At 35.6% G+C, this 22,651-nt stretch overlaps 1 protein-coding gene across 8 annotated transcripts in view; it reads right to left on the reverse strand.

The window, feature by feature from the left end:
• DENND1B (DENN domain containing 1B) overlaps positions 1 to 22,651 on the reverse strand; it is a 283,782-nt gene that overhangs the window by 132,277 nt on the left and 128,854 nt on the right. For all 8 annotated transcript variants that reach the window (XM_077157317.1, XM_077157322.1, XM_077157319.1 and 5 more), the window contains one exon: positions 4,365 to 4,434. In XM_077157317.1, the coding sequence (XP_077013432.1) occupies positions 4,365 to 4,434 (70 nt within the window). The remainder of the gene's footprint in view (positions 1 to 4,364; positions 4,435 to 22,651) is intronic.

Here is a 22,651-nt window from a genome sequence, read left to right on the forward strand (position 1 = left end):
TTTATTCTTTTTTTACATGGGCAGGCATGGGAATCAAACCCGGGTCCTCTGGCATGGCAGGCAAGCATTCTTGCCTGCTGAGCCACCGTGGCCTGCCCTACCTGTTTATTCTTTAAAACAGTTTTATTCACACACCATGCAATCCATCCTAAGTAAACAGTCAGTGGCTCCTGGTATGCTCACATATTTATGTAAGCACCACCACAATCTATTTGGGAACATTTCCATTTCTTCCACAAAAACAGAAGAAAAATACTTTTAATTAAGAATAAAACAATAAAAAGAAGAAACAACAAGAATCCCATAAATACCTTATATACTCCTCTTATTAGCTTCAGTACATTGCCTTTGTTACAATTAATGCAAGAATATTACAATGTTACTGTTAACGGTAGACCCCAGTTTGCATTGATTGTATCTTTTCCATATACTATCCCATTTTCAGCACCTTGCAATAGTGACATTCATTTGTTCTCCCTCACGTAAAAACTTCCTTATATTTATGCATTTAATCACCATCACTGACCACTCCAAGTTTTCTATTTCATGCAGTCCCGGTTTTTATTCGCTGTCTTGCCTTCTGGTGTCGTACATGCCCCTAGCCTTCCTCTTTCAATCACACTCACACTCTTCTCCAAATCTCTCTCTCCTGTCTTTTACTATCCACCTATAGTGCTTCCTTTGGAATTTCTTGTAGTACAGGGCTCTTACTCACAAACTCTCTCAGTGTCTGTCTGAAAGTATTTTAAACTCTCCCTCATTTTTGAAGGATAGTTTTGCCAGATATAGAATTCTTGGTTGGCAGTTTTTCTCTTTCCAGTATCTTAAATATATCATTCCACTGCCTTCTTCCCTCCACGGTTTCTGCTGAGAAATCCACACACAGCTCCCCTGATAATGAGCCCAGCCATCATCAGTCAGTATTTCTTACAAAGCCTCTTTGATTCTGTGCTTTTCTTATCCTGTCCAGCAGGTGGTGTTTGTAAGCCCACAGATCCTCACTGGCATAAAGCAGTATGGCACCTTTAATTTTCAGTAGACCCCATCCCTGTAAGGGGTGTAGGTGAAACAGAGGCTGGGGCAGAAGATTGGCTTAAGCTGCTTCTATTTTTTAGCTCCTGTGGTCTGAATTCTCTGAATGAGAGCCCCCAATTGTGCTGGGCCCTGCCCCACCCCTTTTTCTTAGGGAAGACAGGTCATTTACAAAATTATTTCCTTCACCTGACTAGACATTTCTTAATTCTGCCCTTGCCTGGGGCAGTGCTAACAATTGAAAATGCCTGGGGCTGTCTTCAACAGGGATCCTAAAAAAGTTAAAAAATAAAAAAAGTGGAAAGGAAATAAAAAATCCTTTTCAGAGCCTGTCCCCAGTCCCCTGGGTTCAGCAATAAAGAGCTGAGCTGTTAACTGGCTCTATGTGGCCCTTTTCTTGGAGCACAGCTGTTTTCCAGCATTCTGAGCTTGACCAACTCCAAAGCCTCTGTATTGTTTTGCTTTTTCCCATCAGCCCCACCTTCTATCTGCCAGGAAAGACCTCTGGGTTGCTTTTGTGCTTGCTCTGGGTTTATCTGTGCTTGGGGCTTGTCTTCAGCAGTACAAATCCATCAATTAAATTCACCACTGGAACTTGCTTGAGCTTTCCCTGCCTAGCTCTTGGTAGAAACTGCTTCTTTTTCCCATGAAGAAGTGACACCAAAACGGTATGCTGTGGCAGCGGGGGAGGGTGCTAACCTCCACAGTTAGAGAGACTTTTCTTACAGTTCTGAACTATGATCTTCACTCTTCCACCCATAGTAGATTGGTGTACAATGTATGTCCGGTCATGGAAATCCTCCAGACAGTTGTTCCAGACAGTTCCTGGCTATTTACTGGCTCCCCTAGAGGTCGAGCTAAATTTCACACCTCCCTACCACCATCTTTCCCTGGTTCTCAGGTTTCTTTTTACAGATAATTACAATGATGAGTATTCTACCAGTAATAGCAAGTGGATGACCTGTAATCTAGACAGACACTGTGAAGTTATGTTCGGGAAATTTAAGTAGCTCAAAATAATTGAATGGTATAATATGTATGGCAAAGTGGGAGAAGATTAACTGGTATAGGTCAGAAGCCAGATCGTGAAGCCTCTTATATATCTGCCTGTACAAATTTAGATTTTATTCTAAAGAAAAGGGGGAGCTACTGAGAGACTGAATAAGCAGTGGAATGATAAAGATTGACAAAAGTGCATTATTGAAAATCAGAATATGGCAATATTTAAAAGCCCCATAAATAATGCCTAGAGTGAAGAGTGAAGAAAAAAAGAGAACTAAAAATGTAACATAGGGAACATAAAAATTTTAGGTGGAGGTGGACGTAGAGATAAAGGGCCTAAGAAAGAATTTGAATAGACAGGAAAAAACAAAGAAAAATGATGTGTAGACAAGTAAGAAAAACGCAATCTCAAGATGGAGGGAATATTAAATGAAAATTTATCTGACTCTAGTGCTCCCTTCAGTATTTCTTGCAGAGCTGGTCTCTTGGTCACAAATTCTCTCAGTGACTTTTTGTCTGAAAATGTTTTGATTTCTCCCTCATTTTTGAAGGACAATTTTGCTGGATATAGAAGTCTTGGTTGGCAGTTTTTCTCTTTTAGTAATTTAAATACATCATCCCACTGTCTTCTAGCTTCCATGGTTTCTGCTGAGAAATCTACACATAGTCTTATTGGGTTTCCCTTGTATGTGACGGATTGTTTTTCTCTCGCTGCCTTCAAGATCCTCTCTTTCTCTTTGACCTCTGACATTCTAACTAGTAAGTGTCTTGGGGAACGCCTATTTGTGTCTAATCTCTTTGGGGTGCGCTGCACTTCTTGGATCTGTAATTTTAGGTCTTTCATAAGAGTTGGGAAATTTTCAGTGATAATTTCTTCCATTAGTTTTTCTCCTCCTTTTCCCTTCTCTTCTCCTTCTGGTTCTCAGGTTTCTTTTTACAGATAATTACGATGACCCACAACACTTATATTTGTGCACTTCATATTATCATTCAGTTCCCTGATCCCCTGCTCAAATTTTTCCATTCTTTTCCCTATAGTTTCTGTTTCTTTTTGGAGTTCAGATGTTCCATCCTCCAGTTCACTAATTCTAGCCTCTGTCTCTTTAAATCTACCATTGTAGGTATCCATTGTTTTTTCCATCTTTTCTACTTTGTCCTTCAATCCCATAAGTTCTGTGATTTGTTTTTTCAGACTTTCTATTTCTTCTTTTTGTTCAGCCCATGTCTTCTTCCTGTCCTCCCTCAATTTATTGATTTGGTTTTTGAAGAGGTTTTCCATTTCTGTTTGTATATTCAGAATTAGTTGTCTCAGCTCCTGTATCTCATTCGAACTATTGGTTTGTTCCTTTGACTGGGCCATATCTTCAATTTTCCTGGCGTGATCCGTTATCTTCTGCTGGCATCTGGGCATTTAGTCAGATTTCCCTGGGTGTGGGACCCAGCAGGTTGAAAGATTTTCCTGTGAAAATCTGGGCTCTGTTTTTCTTATCCTGCCCAGTATGTGGCGCTCGTCTGTCTGCGGGTCCCACCAGTAAAAGATGCTGTGGCTCCTTTAACTTTGGAAGACTCTCGCTGTGGGGGAGGGTCGCCAGCCGAAGCGGCTTGGGGAAGTGCTGATCCAAATCTCCCAGCCGGCCCGGGAAGGAGGGAGGAAGGGGCGCCAGCTGCCTCGGCTTGGGGGAGTGCCGATTCAAATCTCCCAGCCGGCCCGGGAAGACTCGCGTTGGGGGGGGCACTGGCCGCCGCAGCTTGGGGTTTGCCGATCCAAATCTCCCAGCCGGCCCGGGAAGGAGGGAGGGAGGGGCTCCGGCTGCCAGCCGCCACGGCCTGGGGAAGCACGCGCCTCTCGGGGACCTCACCGCAGCGGATTCTCTTAGCCGGTTCAGTCGTTCCAGAATGGGGTACGCTGTGTTTCTGTTCTCTGTCGTGGCTCCAGGAGCTGTTCTGTACAGTTTCTATTTCTTTAGTAGCTGTTCTGGAGGAGGAACTAAGACCCGCGCGTCTTACTAAGCTGCCATCTTCTCCGGAAGTCTTAAATGAAAATTTAAAGAACTATCCAGAGGACAGAAAGTATCCCCTGAATTTGGACATTAGAAAGCAATAGCAGACAACTAGTAAGGGCCAATTTTTTTTTAATTTGGTTTAAATTGTGTCATATAGCACAGCTTACATCTTAGTAAAATCAGCTCTTACTAAAAATCAAAGAATGATTAAAGGAAAGAATGTACCAAATTATAATCCCAGAGAGAGTCTGGTTAATTCAAGAACAAATTTTAGTTTTGGGTTTTGTTTTTTTTTTGTATTTTTTTAAAGGAAAAAAAACAACTTACCAGTTCCTTAGTCAAGTAATCTGCCAAAGTATTTAAAAGCTTGTAATATACTTCAAACCATGGCAGGTAACTGAAAAAAAAAAAAATTAAAAAAATGTATACATATAATTTTGAATAAGAAATCAGAAAAAATAAACATTAAATTTATATCATTTAAAAAAAGCTCATCCTAGAGGACAGAAAAGAACTATACTCAGGTTTTCTTTATTGTCTCAGTGAAATTTTACATATTAGCTATTTGTTAGGCCCCTAAATTTTAATTTAAAAGTTGTATGTTACATTTTTCTATAACATGTCAACAGTATTTGAAATCAATTAATCCTATTTCATGGGAATCACCAAAAGTAGTCATAGGGTAAAAATAAACCACTGTAAAAAGATATAAAATAAAAGCACATATAGAAAAAGAGGTATTCAGCTTTTAAAATACAAAAATACAATGATTTCTTTTTAAATATCTCTGAATTAAGTATATAATACAATAGAACTTTATATTTCATTAATAAATTTTTTTGGAAATTGCTTTTTTAAGTAATATGGTAAATTTCAAAATAAATATCAATACAAATAGCAGAAAACCTATACTCAAAATTGCAATCAATGGTTTTAAATGCCAAAACCAAATATAATTTAAAATTAACTTGATTCATTCTGCTACATAAAAGTACGATTAATTTTTATGAAAGCTAAAGAGTAAATTCAAAAATGATTTGTATGGGGTGGTGCAACAGTGGCTCAGTGGCAGAATTCCCACCTGCCATGCCAGAGACCCAGGTTTGAGTCCCATGAAAAAAAAAAAGAAGATTTGTATGAAATAAAACCTATATTCATTATTAGGCAAATTAAGGTATTGGTATATTTTTAATTTGTTCAAAAATTTTAATTGAAATTTATTAAAATGCATACTTTTTATGTCAAAGATGGTAAATAAAAAAGACAACAATGCTGTTAAATATCAATAAGCATTCTTTTTTTTTTCCCTTCAAAGCATCACTACAGTAGTTTACTTTCTAAGAGAAAATACTGGTATGAAAATATACCAGTACATTATATAATTGTACACCGACAAAAGTACATACACATAAAACGATTTTAAATTTTAAAAAATCAATGAATAGAGTTTAGAAAAATAGGATTCGATCTGCATTTTTACAGATACTGTTGATTTATCAGTGACTACAAACGATGCTTTCTGAATCAGAGACACACTAAAGGAGAAGAATGGTTTAGGTAAACTGTAGTATCTTTACTCAGCAGAATATTACAGATTTCTTTAAATGATAAATAAAATACCAAATACTGAAAACGTCTATATTTTTAAATTTCTAACCAACTTCTGGTAATATCTGGCATATTAAAAACTAGGATTCATCTCTGTGCCCTGTGGCAGTGTCACTAAAATGACAGTAAAGGAATAAAAAGAATATAAATTAATTAAAACAAGAAGAAATTGAGATAAAACAATAACGGGCAATACAGGTGAACAATTTTTTAAAGGTGGTATGGAACAAGGAGTGATAACTTACTTAGCAGAAGAGAGGAAACAAAACTTGCACGCCAAGAGAAGAGAAAATGACTAACAGCCAATACACATGCCCCCACAGGATTCTGAAAAATTGATTTGGGAATCTCTCTTGGGAAAAAACAGGGCAAGCTCCCATTTCTCCCACTGCATCACTGCCTATTCAATGTTTCTAATTCAGTCTCAGTGCCTTCCCCTTAAATATAAATAAACAGTACAACCACCAATTATTTGAGGAACTACAGACACCAAGACAAACAAGAGCAACTTCAAAAAAAGCACAAACCATACAAACAGCAGAAGAGAACTTCAAAAAGGTAATAACATTCTGAGGAGCTGAAACAAAACAAAGGAAGAAAGGGAGTCAAGGAAGGAAGAAGGAAGGAGGGGAAGAAGAAAAGAAGGAGGGAAATTATCAGAGAATAAGACAGAGCTCTTAAAAACAAAATATGAAAACTGAAGAAAAATTAAAATCAATGGAAAGTTTAGGAGGTAAAATTAAAAAATCTCCTCAAAACTATAATAAAGAGACAAAAGATGGAAAATAAGGGGGAAAAAAGTTAAAATACCAGAGCATATAGCTGACAAATAATAGTACCAAAAGAAAGAAAAAAGGAAATAAAGAAAATTTCTTTTAAAATAACAGGAAATTTCTCAAAACTTTAGACATGAGTCTAGATTGAAAGAGTCTCTGAATGAACTTCATAATGAAAGAGCCAAATCAAAGAACATAAACATGAAATTCCAGAAGAGGGGATAATTAGAGTAGGCTGAGTTTACAAGAGTCAAAACAGGCAACATACAAAGGGATGAAATTCAGAATATCAGTGAACATTTGGAAAGGAAAGAAACCCTTGAATAGACACTCTAAAAAAGAAGAGCAAGGTGGGAGGATTAACATTTCCCAACTTTTAATGCTTATTACAAAGCCATAGTCATCAAAACAGCATGGTACAAACACACAAGAATTGATTAATGGAACCGAATCTAGAGTGTGGAGATTGACCATCAAATTTACAGTTAACTGAGCTTTGACAAGACTCCCCAATCTACTGAATTGGGACAGAATAGTCTTTTCAATAAATGGGCTTGAGAAAACTGGATATCTATAGCCAAAAGAATGAAAGAGGACGCATATCTCATACTATACAAAAATGAACTAGGGCAGGGCGGGCCACGGTGGCTCAGCAGGCAGAGTTCTCGCCTGCCATGACAGAAACCCGGGTTTGATTCCCGGTGCCTGCCCATGCAAGAAAAAAAAAACCTAAAAATGGATTAAAGGACTAAATATAAGAGACAGTACTATAAAATTCCCAAAAGAAAACATGGTGAAACATTTCCAAGACCTGGTAATAAGAGGTATTTCCTAAACATTATACCCAAAGTACAAGAAATGAAAGAAAAAATAGATAAATTGGAACGCCTTAGAATCAAAATCTTCTGTGCCTCCAAGGATTTTGTCAAAAGGTAAATGCAGCCAACTCAATGGGAAAAAAGTATTTGGAAACCATATATCAGATAAAGGTTTGATATCCCATGCACATGAAGGGATTCTACAATTCAACAGCAAAAGAATAAATAACCCAATTATAAAATGTGCAAAACATTTGAACAGACATTTTTCTGAAAAGCAAACAAAAACAGCTAAAAAGAAAAGTACATGAACACTTGCTCCTCTTATCTAGCTATAAGGGAAACACAAATTAAAACTACAGTGAGGTATCATCTTATACCTGTCAGAATGGCTGCCATTAAACTAACAGAAAACTACAAATGTTGGAGAGGATGTGGAGAAATCGGAAAACTTATTCACTGCTGGTGGGACCATATATGGTATACTAGTCCACTAGTTTTTGGTGGTTCCTCAAAAAACTAAACATTGAGTGGCCATAAGACTTGGTAATACTATTACTGGGTATATACCCAGAAGATATGGAAGAAGAAGTTTCAAGAACAGACATTTGCAAACCAATGTTCATAATGGCATTATTCACAGTTGCTAAAGGATGGAACCAATCCAAGTGCCACCAACAGATGGAGTGGATACACAAGATGTGGTACACACATACAATGGACTATTATGCAGAAGATAAATGTGGTATATATAGACAATGGAATATTATGCAGCAGTAAGACAAAATGAGATTCCAAAGCATATGACAACATGGATGAACCTTGAGGACACTATCCTCAGTGAAATAAGCCAGACACAAATGGATAGATAATGTATAATCTCGACATTATGGCTCTGATAAAGACGACAATGTCAAGGCTCAAGTGAGTCAAATGAGTTGCTCTGAATAATTGGCCAAGAAGTGATCAGCTTCCAGATGGAAAGCCAATGCAACTTCCTCTAATAGTTTGCTCTAGTAAGATCTGAATGAAGATTTTGAGGACAGATGGGAAATGTGGTGTCCTCCTATCCAGATCACCCTCCCTTCTTCCCCCATCTTTTCGGCCTCTTTTCCCCTTCTTTCCCTACTTTCTCTTTTCTCCTTTCCCTCTTTCACGGCCTCTCTTTCTCTATTTCTCTTTTTCTTCCCTAAGAATAAAAACTAAAAAAAAATATATCACTGAACTTCTCAAAAGCAATACCAGAAAGTTAGAAGATAACCAATGCCTTTCAAAATGCAGAGGATAAATCCTTTGCAAACTAGAATTCTGTGTCCAGAAAAAAGTATCAATTGTAGTCATGCATGGATTAAAAAAATCTACCTCCTTTGTACTATTATTAGGAAGCTACTAAAGGATGGCTTCAACATAATGAAGGACTGAAGCAAGAAGGAGGAATATAAGAAATTCAGGAGATAAGAAATGAAACCATGAAAGAGTAGGTAAGCGTGAGGTTAAGAGTTGTACCAAAGCCTAGAAAGCAATCACCAAGACCAAAATACAACTGAGGGCCTGTGGAGGGAGATGCTGGGACAGAATGTTTACAGCAAGCATTCTGGTAAATAGGTAAGGAAGCCAGGAAAAATCTGGAAAGGTATATGACAAATCAGCTTTTGAGAGAACTGAAGTTCTGAATTTGAAAAATAATGTCAAATGTTGCATTTAAATTGCTCAGCTCTTCAAGCCCTAGTGCTTAGGGGACTATTTTATTTATACCTTTCGCTTAAAAAATAATAATCCTTAAAGATTACAAATACTGTTTTACATTATCAACAATGTAATGCAAATTAACATGTCAAGTACTCAATATTTACTATAATTCACATAATTTTCATAAAGAATTTCCTTCTACCAGGACACACCATAGTTACTTGATTAGAGTATAATTTCTTTTATCTGCAGTCATTTCATACTCACATTTCACTTTCTAATGCCCTGAAGAAAATAGCAATTTCTATGGGTTATGTAGTTTAGACCTATGTGTTCAGATAAAATGAGACAATCTATTCAAGAAACATACTTCCACTTCTGGAGAAGATGGCAGCTTAGTAAGACGCGCGGGTCTTAGTTCCTCCTCCAGAACGGCTACTAAAGAAACAGAAATGGTACAGAACAGCTCCTGGAGCCACGACAGAGACCAAAAAGACAGCGTACCCCATTCTGGAATGGCAGAACCAGCTGGGAGAATCTGCTGCGGTGAGATCCCCGAGGGGCGCGCGCTTCCCCGGGTCCTGGCAGCTGGCGGCCGGAGACCCTCCCTCCCTCCTTCCCGGGCAGGCTGGGAGATTTGGACAGGCGGTTCCCTCAAGCCGTGGAGACCAGCGCCCCCCCCCCACGCGGGGCCTCCCGGGTCAGCTGGGAGATTTGGATCAGAGGTCCCCCAAGCCGCGGAGGCCGGCGACCGGGGTCCCTTCCACACATGTGGTTTCCCGGTCCGGCTGGGAACTTTGGTTCGACACTCCTCCAAGCTGCGGCGGCCGGTGGCCCCCACCAAGCTTGGCTTCCTGGGCTGGCTGTGAGATTTGGATCGGCACTCCCCCAAGCCGCTTCGGCTGGCGACTCTCCCCCACAGCGAGAGTCTTCCAAAGTTAAAGGAGCCACAGCATCTTTTAAGGGTGGGACCCGCAGACAGACGAGCGCCACATACTGGGCAGGATAAGAAAAACAGAACCCAGATTTTCACAGGAAAATCTTTCAACCTGCTGAACAGGGTATCAGGGAACTCAAGGACAATATGAACTGCACAAATATACATGTTGTGGGTGTCCCAGAAGGAGAAGAGAAGGGAAAAGGAGGAGAAAAACTAATGGAAGAAATTATCACTGAAGACTTCCCAACTCTTATGAAAGACCTAAAATTACAGATCCAAGAAGTGCAGCGCACCCCAAAGAGATTAGACCCAAATAGGCATTCTCCAAGACACTTACTAGTTAGAACGTCAGAGGTCAAAGAGAAAGAGAGGATCTTGAAAGCAGCAAGAGAAAAACAATCCATCACATACAAGGGAAACCCAATAAGACTATGTGTAGATTTCTCAGCAGAAACCATGGAAGCTAGAAGACAGTGGGATGATGTATTTAAATTATTAAAGAAAAAAACTGCCGACCAAGACTTCTATATCCAGCAAAATTGTCCTTCAAAAATGAGGGAGAAATCAAAACATTTTCAGACAAAAAGTCACTGAGAGAATTTGTGACCAAGAGAACAGCTCTGCAAGAAATACTAAAGGGAGCACTAGACTCAGATACGAAAAGACAGAAGAGAGAGGTATGGAGAACAGTGTAGAAAGAAGGAAAATCAGATATGATATATATAATACAAAAGGCAAAATGGTAGAGGAAAATATTATCCAAACAGTAATAACACTAAATGTTAATGGACTGAATTCCCCAATCAAAAGACATAGACTGGCAGAATGGATTAAAAAACAGGATCCTTCTATATATTGTCTACAGGAAACACATCTTAGACCCAAAGATAAACATAGGTTGAAAGTGAAAGGTTGGGAAAAGATATTTCATGCAAATAACGACCAGAAAAGAGCAGGAGTAGCTATACTAATATCCAGCAAATTAGACTTCAAATATAAAACAGTTAAAAGAGACAAAGAAGGACACTATCTACTAATAAAATGAACAATTAAACAAGAAGACATAACAATCATAAATATTTATGCACTGAACCAGAATGCCCCAAACGTGAGGAATGCACTGCAATCATTGAAAAGGGAAATAGACACATATACCATAATAGTTGGAGACTTCAATTCACCACTCTCATCAATGGACAAAACATCTAGACAGAGGATCATTAAAGAAATAGAGAATTTGAATATTATTCAAATTATAATAATATTTGAATAAATATATAAAACGGGTTCCTGGAAAGGCATGAACAACCAACTTTGACTCAAGAAGAAATAGATGACCTCAACAAACCAATCACAAGTAAAGAAATTGAATCAGTCATTCAAAAGCTTCCCAAAAAGAAAAGTCCAGGACAAGACGGCTTCACATGTGAATTCTACCAAACATTCCAGAAAGAATTAGTACCAACTCTCCTCAAACTCTTCAAAAAAATCAAAGTGGAGGGAAAGCTACCTAATTCATTCTATGAAGCCAACATCACCCTCATACCAAAACCAGGCAAAGATATTACAAAAAAAAGAAAACTACAGACCAATCTCTCTAATGAATATAGATGCAGAAATCCTCAACAAAATTCTAGCAAATCGAATCCAGCAACGCATTAAAAGAATTATACATCATGACCAAGTAGGATTCATCCCAGGAATGCAAGGATGGTTCAACATAAGAAAATCAATAAATGTAATACACCATTTCAACAACTCAAAGCAGAAAAATCACATGATCATCTCAATTGATGCAGAGAAGGCATTTGACAAGATTCAACATCCTTTCCTGTTGAAAACACTTCAAAACATAGGAATACAAGGGAACTTCCTTAAAATGATAGAGGGAATATATGAAAAACCCACAGCCAATATCATCCTCAATGGAGAAAAATTGAAAACTTTCCCCCTAAAATCAGGAACAAGACAAGGATGTCCATTATCACCACTATTATTCAACATTGTGTTCGAGGTTCTAGCCAGAGCAATTAGACAAGAAAAAGAAATACAAGGCATCAAAATCAGAAAGGAAGAAGTAAAACTATCACTATTTGCAAACAATATGATACTATACGTCGAAAACCCGGAAAAATCCACAACAAAACTACTAGAGCTAATAAATGAGTACAGCAAAGTAGCAGGTTACAAGATCAACATTCAAAAATCTGTAGCATTTCTCTACACTAGCAATGAACAAGCTAAGGGGGAAATCAAGAAACGAATTCCATTTACAATTGCAACTAAAAGAATAAAATACCTAGGAATAAATTTAACTAAAGAGACAAAAAACCTATACAAAGAAAACTACAAAAATCTGTTAAAAGAAATCACAGAAGACCTAAATAGATGGAAGGGCATACCATGTTCATGGATTGGAAGACTAAATATAGTTAAGATGTCAATCCTACCTAAATTGATTTACAGATTCAATGCAATACCAATCAAAATCCCAACAACTTATTTTTCAGAAATAAAAAAACCAATAAAGCAAATTTATCTGGAAGGGCAGGGTGCCCCGAATTGCTAAAAGTATCTTGAGGAAAAAAAACGAAGCTGGAGGTCTCACGCTGCCGGACTTTAAGGCATATTATGAAGCCACAGTGGTCAAAACAGCATGGTATTGGCATAAAGATAGATATATCGACCAATGGAATCGAATAGAGTGCTCAGATATAGACCCTCTCATCTATGGACATTTGATCTTTGATAAGGCAGTCAAGCCAACTCACCTGGGACAGAACAGTCTCTTCAATAAATGGTGCTTAGAGAACTGGATATCCATATGCAAAAGAATGAAAGAGGACCCGTATCTCACACCCTATAGAAAAATTAACTCAAAATGGATCAAAGATCTAAACATTAGGTCTAAGACCATAAAACAATTAGAGGAAAATGTAGGGAGATATCTTATGAAACTTACAACTGGAGGCGGTTTTATGGACCTTAAACCTAAAGCAAGAGCACTGAAGAAAGAAAGAAATAAATGGGAGCTCCTCAACATCAAACACTTTTGTGCATCAAAGAACTTCATCAAGAAAGTAGAAAGACAGCCTACACAATGGGAGACAATATTTGGAAACGACATATCAGATAAAGGTCTAGTATCCAGAATTTATAAAGAGATTATTCAACTCAACAACAAAAAAACAGCCAACCCAATTACAAAACGGGAAAAAGACTTGAACAGACACCTATCAGAAGAGGAAATACAAATGGCCAAAAGGCACATGAAGAGATGCTCAATGTCCCTGGCCATTAGAGAAATGCAAATCAAAACCACAATGAGATATCACCTCACACCCACCAGAATGGCCATTATCAACAAAACAGAAAATGACAAGTGCTGGAGAGGATGCAGAGAAAGAGGCACACTTATCCACTGTTGGTGGGAATGTCAAATGGTGCAACCACTGTGGAAGGCAGTTTGGCGGTTCCTCAAAAAACTGAATATAGAATTGCCATACGACCCAGCAATACCATTGCTAGGTATCTACTCAAAGGACTTAAGGGCAAAGACACAAACGGACATTTGCACGCCAATGTTTATAGCAGCATTATTTACAATTGCAAAGAGATGGAAACAGCCAAAATGTCCATCAACAGATGAGTGGCTAAACAAACTGTGGTATATACATATGATGGAATATTATGCAGCTTTAAGACAGGATAAACTTATGAAGCATGTAATAACATGGATGGATCTAGAGAACATTATGCTGAGTGAGACTAGCCAAAAACTAAAGGACAAATACTGTATGGTCCCACTGATGTGAACGGACATTCGAGAATAAACTTGGAATATGTCATTGGTAACAGAGTCCAGCAGGAGTTAGAAACAGGGTAAGATAATGGGTAATTGGAGCTGAAGGGATACAGACTGTGCAACAGGATTAGATACAAAAACTCAAAAATGGACAGCACAATACTACCTAATTGTAATGTAATTATGTTAAAACACTGAATGTAGCTGCATCTGAGCTATAGTTTTTTTTTGTTTGTTTGTGTTTTTTGTTCCTTTTTTCTTTTTCCTTTTTTATATTTTTTTATTTTTTTATTACTATTTTTATTTTTTTCTCTATATTATCATTCTATATCTTTTTCTGTTGTTTTGCTAGTTCTTTTCCTAAATCGATGCAAATGTACTAAGAAATGATGATCATACATCTATGTGATGATATTAAGAATTACTGAGTGCATATGTAGAATGGTATGATTTCTAAATGTTGTGTTAGTTAATTTTTTTTTAATTAATAAAAAAAAAAGAAACATACTTCCCTGTTTCTATCCTGTTTTTAAGAATCTTAAGTAAGATAAAGCCAAATTCATTAATGTTAGTTGGTTGCATATTCACTTGTCATTTTCAACTTGTTTAAATAATCCTCACACTATCATTTTCAACTTGTTTAAATAAGGTAAAATATTATTTAACCTTCATTATTTTTTCCTGGTTCACTCTTGTCCTGGTTTGATTTTGTAATGACCCCAGAAAAGCCATGTTCTCTTAATACAATCTTGTGGGTGCAGACATATTCTTGGGTGGGACTTTCTGATTAAATTGTTTCCATGGAGATGTGACCCACCCAATTCAAGAAGGGTTTTAATCCTTTCCTGGGGCCCTTTATGAGAGAGAGCCAGAAATGTTTTAAAAGAGACAAAAATGGCCCAGAAGCCGCCAGAAAGACCCACTTTTGGAAACGATGCAAGAGAGAAGGACCAGCAGATATGCCATGCGCCTTTCTACCTGGGCATGACAGGCCTTTCTTGAGTCAAGGTATTCTCTAGTTGATGTCTTAATTTGGACATTTTCATGGCCACAGAACTGTCAATTTGTAAACTATTAAATCCCCCTCTGTAAAAGCCAATCCACTCCTGGTATATAGCGTTTCGGCAGTGTTAACATCTTAAAGAAATAACTCTAAAATAAAAAAATAATAGCTCATAATTACAAGTTATTAGGAAGTGAGAAACAATCTTTTTTTTTCCTTAGGCCAAATATTTTAACATCTCTTTAAATATTCTGGTTTTCTCATTTTTACATTGTCGTTTTTCATTGGATATCTTCACCTTTCAATTTCCTTTTAAATTGTGAAGACAAATCAGAGCACAGCTTTTCATTAGGAAGCTCATCTTTACTCAAGTTATCTGTAAGGTTATTAATTCGTTGTTTGTAAATACTCAGTGCTTAGTAAAGAATTGATTAATATGCACATACTTAGTTACTTTTAAAATTTAACAGTTTTTTACTTGTGCTAGGCATTTTGGTATCTATATAACTATAACTCTTTTCTAAATCCACTCAAGAACACTAACTTCACTGAATTTTATCCTGGCTTTCCCAGGCAGTCTCGGCTTTACACAAAAGTATGCCGAATTTTTTTTCTCATGTTCCTCTTCCTAATTATCAAATTGAACACTGGACCCTACCATGTGAAGAGTGCTACTAGACGCTGCGACGAGCGCCTCCTTTACTATAACTATCTATAAATCAGACTAACACTATATATTAAAAAAAACATAACAAGGCTAATTTATGGATTTCAAATTCCAAAACTGAGATGTTAAAACTATAAATAGCATATTCAAAATCAGTGAGAATTTAGCCAGACCACTTTTTGTCAAGTAAAATACACAATGTGTTTGCAAGATGGGAAGTTATCCTACTAGCATGCTTTATAATTTGAATATTTGAGCACTTGAAAGGCAGTCAGTTGATGATTGTAGTGTAGCAGAATTAAAAATGGGAAAGGGACAGTTGTTTCATTCCAGGCTTTTGATCACAGTGTGAAACAATGACCTTTGAAAGAGAAAAAATATTCCTGGTGGGGTGACCTTCTCATCACCATTGTGGAGCCAAGTATCACTGTTATTCTGTAATTTCAATGCAAAATATTCAACATATTTTGTGAAAGTGTTAGGAGAACTGCTACCATACCAAAAATTTATTTCCTGTTTTTTTCCCTTCCAACAATACCTATTTATTTGACTTCACTATGTTTTTAAATTATAGTAGAAGAAACCTTCTTTGTATTTTTCAATATAAAACTAAGATTTAGAATAAGCAGTAATTTAGGGGAGGGGGTAGAAGACAGGGTGATCTAATAAACTATTCGTAATATTGGTTAGAATAATCAGGTCTTTTAATTCATAGATCAGTTTACTTTATAACAGACTCTCCTGTTTTCCTGGATATATGAGAGGCGATTAATTATGCTAATATTCGGAGTGTTAACCGGTGCCTGACCAAAGCCTTCAGGTAATGTTGCATTCAGTTTTGAAGGGGTGTCCTGGTCTTCTTAGAATTCACGAACTTATTAAGGTTGAAATTTGTCGAAAAAGTGTCAAAATACCAGCATAAACAAGTCATAGAAAAATATATAACATATCTCTAACCATGTTGCTCTGATTAAAAATTACTGTAGAAAATTTTGAATATCCATAGAAGTTAAAAAAGTCACTGCAACATGTAATCATTGCTTATATTTCGATACTTCATTTTAGTCTTATTTCTATAAGGCTTGTTAAATTACTCTAGGATATGGAACTTACTACAGCCTTCAGTCAAAATTTTTAAAATCAATGACTATATATTAAAAGTAGTACATATTAAAAGTAGTTTATAAATTGAATAGGCTACAATGGTGTAATTATTCCCCATAGTTGCTGAGAAACTTTGTATATTCTTAATCTGATAATTGGACATTCCACTGTTTTTTTTTTCCCTAAAAACTGAGATTTCACACGAGGATTAATTCTCTTCTGATTATAGTTTTTTCATTAATTATATTTTTACCTGGAATATTGGAATTTTCTAAGGAAAAATACTCCTTTAGGTTAAAGACAAGAAAAAGAATACTTAATGAAAATAAATTAAAAGCATCACCACTTACGAAGTTTGTTTACTATAAGCTAAGCCCACTGCTAAACTACCTATACACATTTAATAAAAACTGCTCTATTCTTTAGAACTCTGAGCTAGGAAGTTTGCCTATAATGCTTTAAAGCTACTTTTCCTCCACTGCTGGATGATACAATTTTAAGATTTGAAACAATTTAGATTTATCTTAGAGTTCTAAGCCAGAAAATTTGCAAACAGTGCTATAAAAACCATGTGTTCTTTTTCTCCTGGATTTTTCCTATTAAGAGATTTGAAAACTGGTATCCCTTTCATTTCTATAAATTTTGTTCAATTTCTAGAAGAAATATTAGAATTTAGTCTATTAAATATAAACGTTGATGTTCAATTTTGAGTTTTCAGCATTGTCATATGCTTTAACACTTTCTATGGTATGTCTCTCCTAGTTTTATCAAGATTTAAAAATATCCTAAGATACTATTAATTTAAACCTTGACATTTTTTACTTTTAGAATCGCTTTCATATATTTATGTTAGCAAAAAGTAAAAAGTAACTTTTTTCCTAATTTGATTAACACAATTTTACAACTATAAAATTGTCGCCAAGGGTTCACAATGAAATACTCTTACACGGAAGACAGGTTTATGTTTAAGGCTTTTGTAGCCTTCTCCCAACCCCTTTAACTCATACCAAACTGGCGGCTTTCACACTCTTCCTTTGGGCAAATCCCTTAGAAGCAGAATGTTTCAATTTTACACATTTTGTGTCAATTTTCCAGACAGAAAAACAGCCTCTAGACATGAGACGTTTTTCTACGGAAAGGCAGTTTCCTTAGTTTTATTTGATTACTAGAAGTTAGGTTCCTGCTGATTGCTTGGACTGTTAGTGGTTACCTGACTATTTGACAAAAAACATTTCCTTTCCTTTATTTAACCTTTGACTTTTGAACGTAAAAGTTTTATCAGCTCTATAGTAGAAGCACAAGTGTGGGGGAAGTCTTCTCACTGCCATAAAATGAACTCGTGACTTTCTATATATGTCTGTCTTTTGCCCTATGTTCTTACGGAAAATTAAGGAAATAATCTTGAAATTAAACTTTAAGGAATATCCTGACCTTTGTTTTAAAATAATTGGCCCTAATGTATTTGTTTATAATACCATGAGAGACATAATTATTCTTTGCTAAAGAAATTAAATTTTCAGCTTTTTTAAAATTCAAGGTGACTATCTTGTTCAATCATTATTATATGTTTAGTGTAATTCTTTTTTTAACTTTCTAGGATTTATGTGATTGGCTATAAGAGAACAGATTTTGACTGACTACGAAAGCAAAATTTAGTGTAAAAAATATTTTAACTTATTGATAATCAGCTTAACAATATAAACATTATTTAAAAATTGTTTTGAACATACAGTTTTAAAATAACCTTTAAAAAACCCCAAAAATAAAATCTTATAAATAACATTTTTCCCCATAGCTAAGAAAGCTTCTATAATTTGTAATATTTATTTACCATATCCATCCATCTATCTATCTATAACTATCTATCTAAAGTTCAGATTAAAATTTGGACATAGATAGTTTTCTTAAAAAGGATGTTATTTTTGCCACACTATTTGACTTTTATATTGTGCAATAGAATCTTGTTAAAATATTTTAATTAGTTGTACTGTTTCTATACCCTGGATCATTTTCTTGGCTGACAAGAAAGTCAGCAGCAGGATTTTCTGCTAGTTACATGTTCCATACTAGTTAGGTTGTGAATTCAAATCCCTACAGGAACCATGAACTAGACCACGCAGGGAACTCCAATGAGAGAAGCAGGTCAGGTGTCGGAAAACAGGACGTTGGTATGAGTATGGACATCCAAATAGTCCAGGACACATCCAAAGAGGAAGCCACGACTCAGCTCTAGGCATTTGTTGCAAAGTGAAAAATGTATGGCTAGTATTGCCAGCTCTTTTGATTTTTATGAGGAACAAGAAATCCAGAAGTTTAAGTGATTCTCCCAGATTTAGAAGTTACCAATTTTTCACCTAAATAATGAGAACAGCACTATTGACCAAAAAAATGTGCCCATGCGCTAGATGCAGCTTGCAAGTAGCTAGCTTGCAGCCTCTGCCCTAGATGCTGAGCTTGTATTTGCAAGAGAAATTGTCCCTGCTTCCTTGACATTTCCAAGAGCACTCCCAGGTTTCAGAGTATTTGCACTTTGATACGTGTTTTATATTAAAATGTGTGAATGATATATACTATTAAAAAGGAGTCAGTTATACATTGTGCATAATAAACAAATCTTTTTGGAGAGAGTATAATACTGGTATGACAGACAGTGCTGTAGTTAAAGGCATTTGAAAAAGTCTGTCCCATTATCTCATGAACAAACCATAGAGAAAAATGTTAGCTGGATAATAGATAATGCAGTTATGAGTCTTCCATTTAGTTAAAATGTTAGACTTTGAGTACAGATAAAAACATTGATGTAATTTTGAAGGAATCGTGTACCACTCTGCAATGCTACATACCTGGCTATATCCTTTTTAAAGTTTCATCCAGTGGCGACCATAGAAGTTGAAAGGAAATGCTAATATATTAGATGAAAAAATTAAACATGTATCTATCAATACTGTGAATAGCTCATTATAACACCCCATCTATTATCCACCACTAACCCGTCCCCCTGCAAATTACTATTTATTCTAAGTCTTGGTTTTATATTGAAACATACAAAGAAATTTTCTTCAACTATAAGTTAAGGACACAGCGAGGTCAAATAAATGAGTATTGTTGGAAGGGGGGAAAAAAGACAGGAAATAAAGTTGAGGTATAGTAGCATTTCTCCACAAAGCATTTAAACCATGTAAAACATTTTGCCTTGAAATTACAAAAATCACCCCACCAGGAATATTTTTCTCTTTCAAAATTTGTTCTTTCACACTTGATCCCAAGTTTCAAAAGCCTGGAATGAAACAACTGCCCCCCTCCATTCTTAATTCTACTACACCACAATCATCAACTGACTGCCTTTTAAGTGTCCAAATGCTAAAACTGGAAAGCACACTAGTAACATAACTTCCCATCTTGCATACACATTATGTATTTTATTTGACAAAAAGTGATATGGCTGAATTCTCACTAAATATGCCACTTATAGTTCTAACACTTCAGAATTTTAGAGCAGGAAAAAGTTGGTTAAAATTATTTCTGCTCATTGCAAAATAGGGATGAATGATGATGTATACAAAGCTAAAAGTTAAGGGTATTTCTTTCTAAACACTTTTATAAGTATATACAATCATATATACATATAACTTCATCTACAAACATAAGAACATACTATAAATATCACCTTGAAACGTCTCATAATTTTAAAACATACCATGAATATTTCTCTAAGTCAGTGTGTTTGTATGTGTGCATGTAATTTTTCCCAATAGTTAAATAAAATTCCATGACATTAGTCATTAATTAATTAATTTATTCATTCCACAAATATCTATTAAGAGGTGTGCTAGGCACTATTTAGGCACTAGGGATCTACCAGTGTACAGAACAGACAAAAATCCCTGCCCCCAAGGAACTAACATTTGGGGGGCTGGGGAGTGGGAGCAATAGGGGCTTAGGAAATGGGGAAGGTAACATAATGTATCTAATCAATTCCCTATTGAGGGACATTTCAGTTGCTGCAATTGCCGTTGCTATTGTAAACAATGTTTTAATAAATACTTTTGTTTATACTTTTCTGCACACTTTTTTCGGGGATTTAAATTCCCACAACTAAAATTATTGAATGAAGGAGTTCAGCAAGATATTTTTAATCTGATAAATATTATCAAATTTCCCTTCAGAAGGTTATATTATTTTATAGTCACAAGAACAGTACATCAAAGTCTATTTCCTCTCGTGGTTATTAGATATTTTTATTTCTGTACCCTAATGTGTCCATTTATTTTATCTTTAATAAAGTTGAGAATCATTCATAGGTTTATATGCTGTTTATATTTCTCTATGAATATGTTATTCAAATGCTTTACTTATTTTTCTATTGAATTGTTTTCCTTATTAACTTGTGGGTGCTTATTACATAATTGTGGTTATTAACCCTCTGTTACTGAGGTTGTATTTTCAATTTCATTATTATATTTGCCACCAAACCAAAGTTTTGATCACTATTTAGTCAAGAATGCTAACATTTTCAGCTTCGGGATTCCACGTTAGATACATATATAGATATAGAGGCTCTAACACTATACAAATTTTTAAAAATCAACAATATTGTCTTGTGGTACCTTAAGAATTTTATCCTTCCTTTCAACAATTATAAAATTAAATCTAAAGTGCTAAAGTACTTAGCCTAGTTCCAGTTCACAAATCAGAACCAAAATGCCATTACTCCTTTCACCATAGCGCTTGAGATTTGTCAAAATTATTTTTAAAGAGCTGCATTGATTGGTAAATAGATATTCCACTATCCAGAATAGCTTTCTGAGTAAGTTACTGAATTGATTATATCTGAAGTCTCTGTACACTGTCAAAACTAAATATTTTCTAATTTACTGGTCATTATCTAAATTTGTTATTCTCAAGGAATGCCTTAATGCGCATACTCTTTTTTAGACCAAGGAATGAGATGTGCCACTAAAATCTTAACATGCCAATCTTTTTCTAATTTAGTAGAAAAAAATTATGCTAGAGAACAGAATTTTCTCAATTTTAAACTTTCTTTCAAAATTTTAATTTTTTTCACACCTACTACTTCTATAGAAAGCATTATCAAATGACAAAAATAAATGTCCAACCAGAAAAGGGATAATTTTTTAAATATATAAGATAACCATAAACATTTATTGTGAAAGGTTTTCTTTATTGGTATTTTTACTTTTGATTTTGTTTTATACTTACAAATATAACCATATCTCTGCTGGTAAAATTATTCCTAATTTAAAGTATACTGCAATAATGGGGTGTTCTTCCACAGATAAGTCTGAGAACCAGATATAAAAATAACTTGATTATTGTAACTGCTTTACAATCTGTTTCCTACCAATTGATTACAATTGGATTGGAGATATGGATACTCTACTAATCTCATGGCCATTTAAAAAATTACAGTTCATATTTTGTGTAAGTATCCTGAATTAATGATGGCTTTCCTAAATTAAAACAGAAATAATGTTTATTCTTCAAACACATTGGTAAGGACTATTCTGAACTTTCAATAATTATCTGCTAACTATTCATCAGTTTAAGGTATTCAAAATGTTTTAAGAGTTTAAAACAACAGAGAAGCTCACATTAATTATTAATAATTTCAGGAACTCACTTTGGAGATAGTAAGGTAAGCTGAAAAAATGCAGATTAAAATATAACAGAAAAGTGATGTCTATGATACATTCAAATGGTTCAGCAAAAAAAAAACAATACTAATAAGAGAGAGAATGTGTACGCATGTGTGCATGTGTGTGTGTGTGGCAGAGAGGTACATGTTAACAACCGATAAATCCAGATAAAGGGTATACGAGAGTTCATTGTACTTTTCTTGCAAGTTTCCTGTACTTTTGAAATTTTTTTAAATAAAAAGTATTTTGAATCATAAAGACAAATTAGAAAGCACACACAGTCCTGGTCTTTCCATTAGGGCATGCCCATCTTAGGCAGGGTGCACGAAGTTACACTGCTCCCCTTTAAACCGTAGCCTTTGAACTTTCAACATGAAACAACAATGACAAAAGGAGCTCTTCCCACCCATTCCTACACTGTCACCCCACATCAACTGCCCAACCAACCTGCTCCAAATTAGAAAAACCAGCCTACAGTCTGAAGCATAAAACTTTTTGGATAAAAGCATAGGTTTTAATTACAATTGTTATCTAGATGAACAAATTG

This window comes from Tamandua tetradactyla, chromosome 4, assembly GCF_023851605.1.
Source record: "Tamandua tetradactyla isolate mTamTet1 chromosome 4, mTamTet1.pri, whole genome shotgun sequence".
In the NCBI taxonomy this organism is placed as follows: domain Eukaryota; kingdom Metazoa; phylum Chordata; class Mammalia; order Pilosa; family Myrmecophagidae; genus Tamandua; species Tamandua tetradactyla.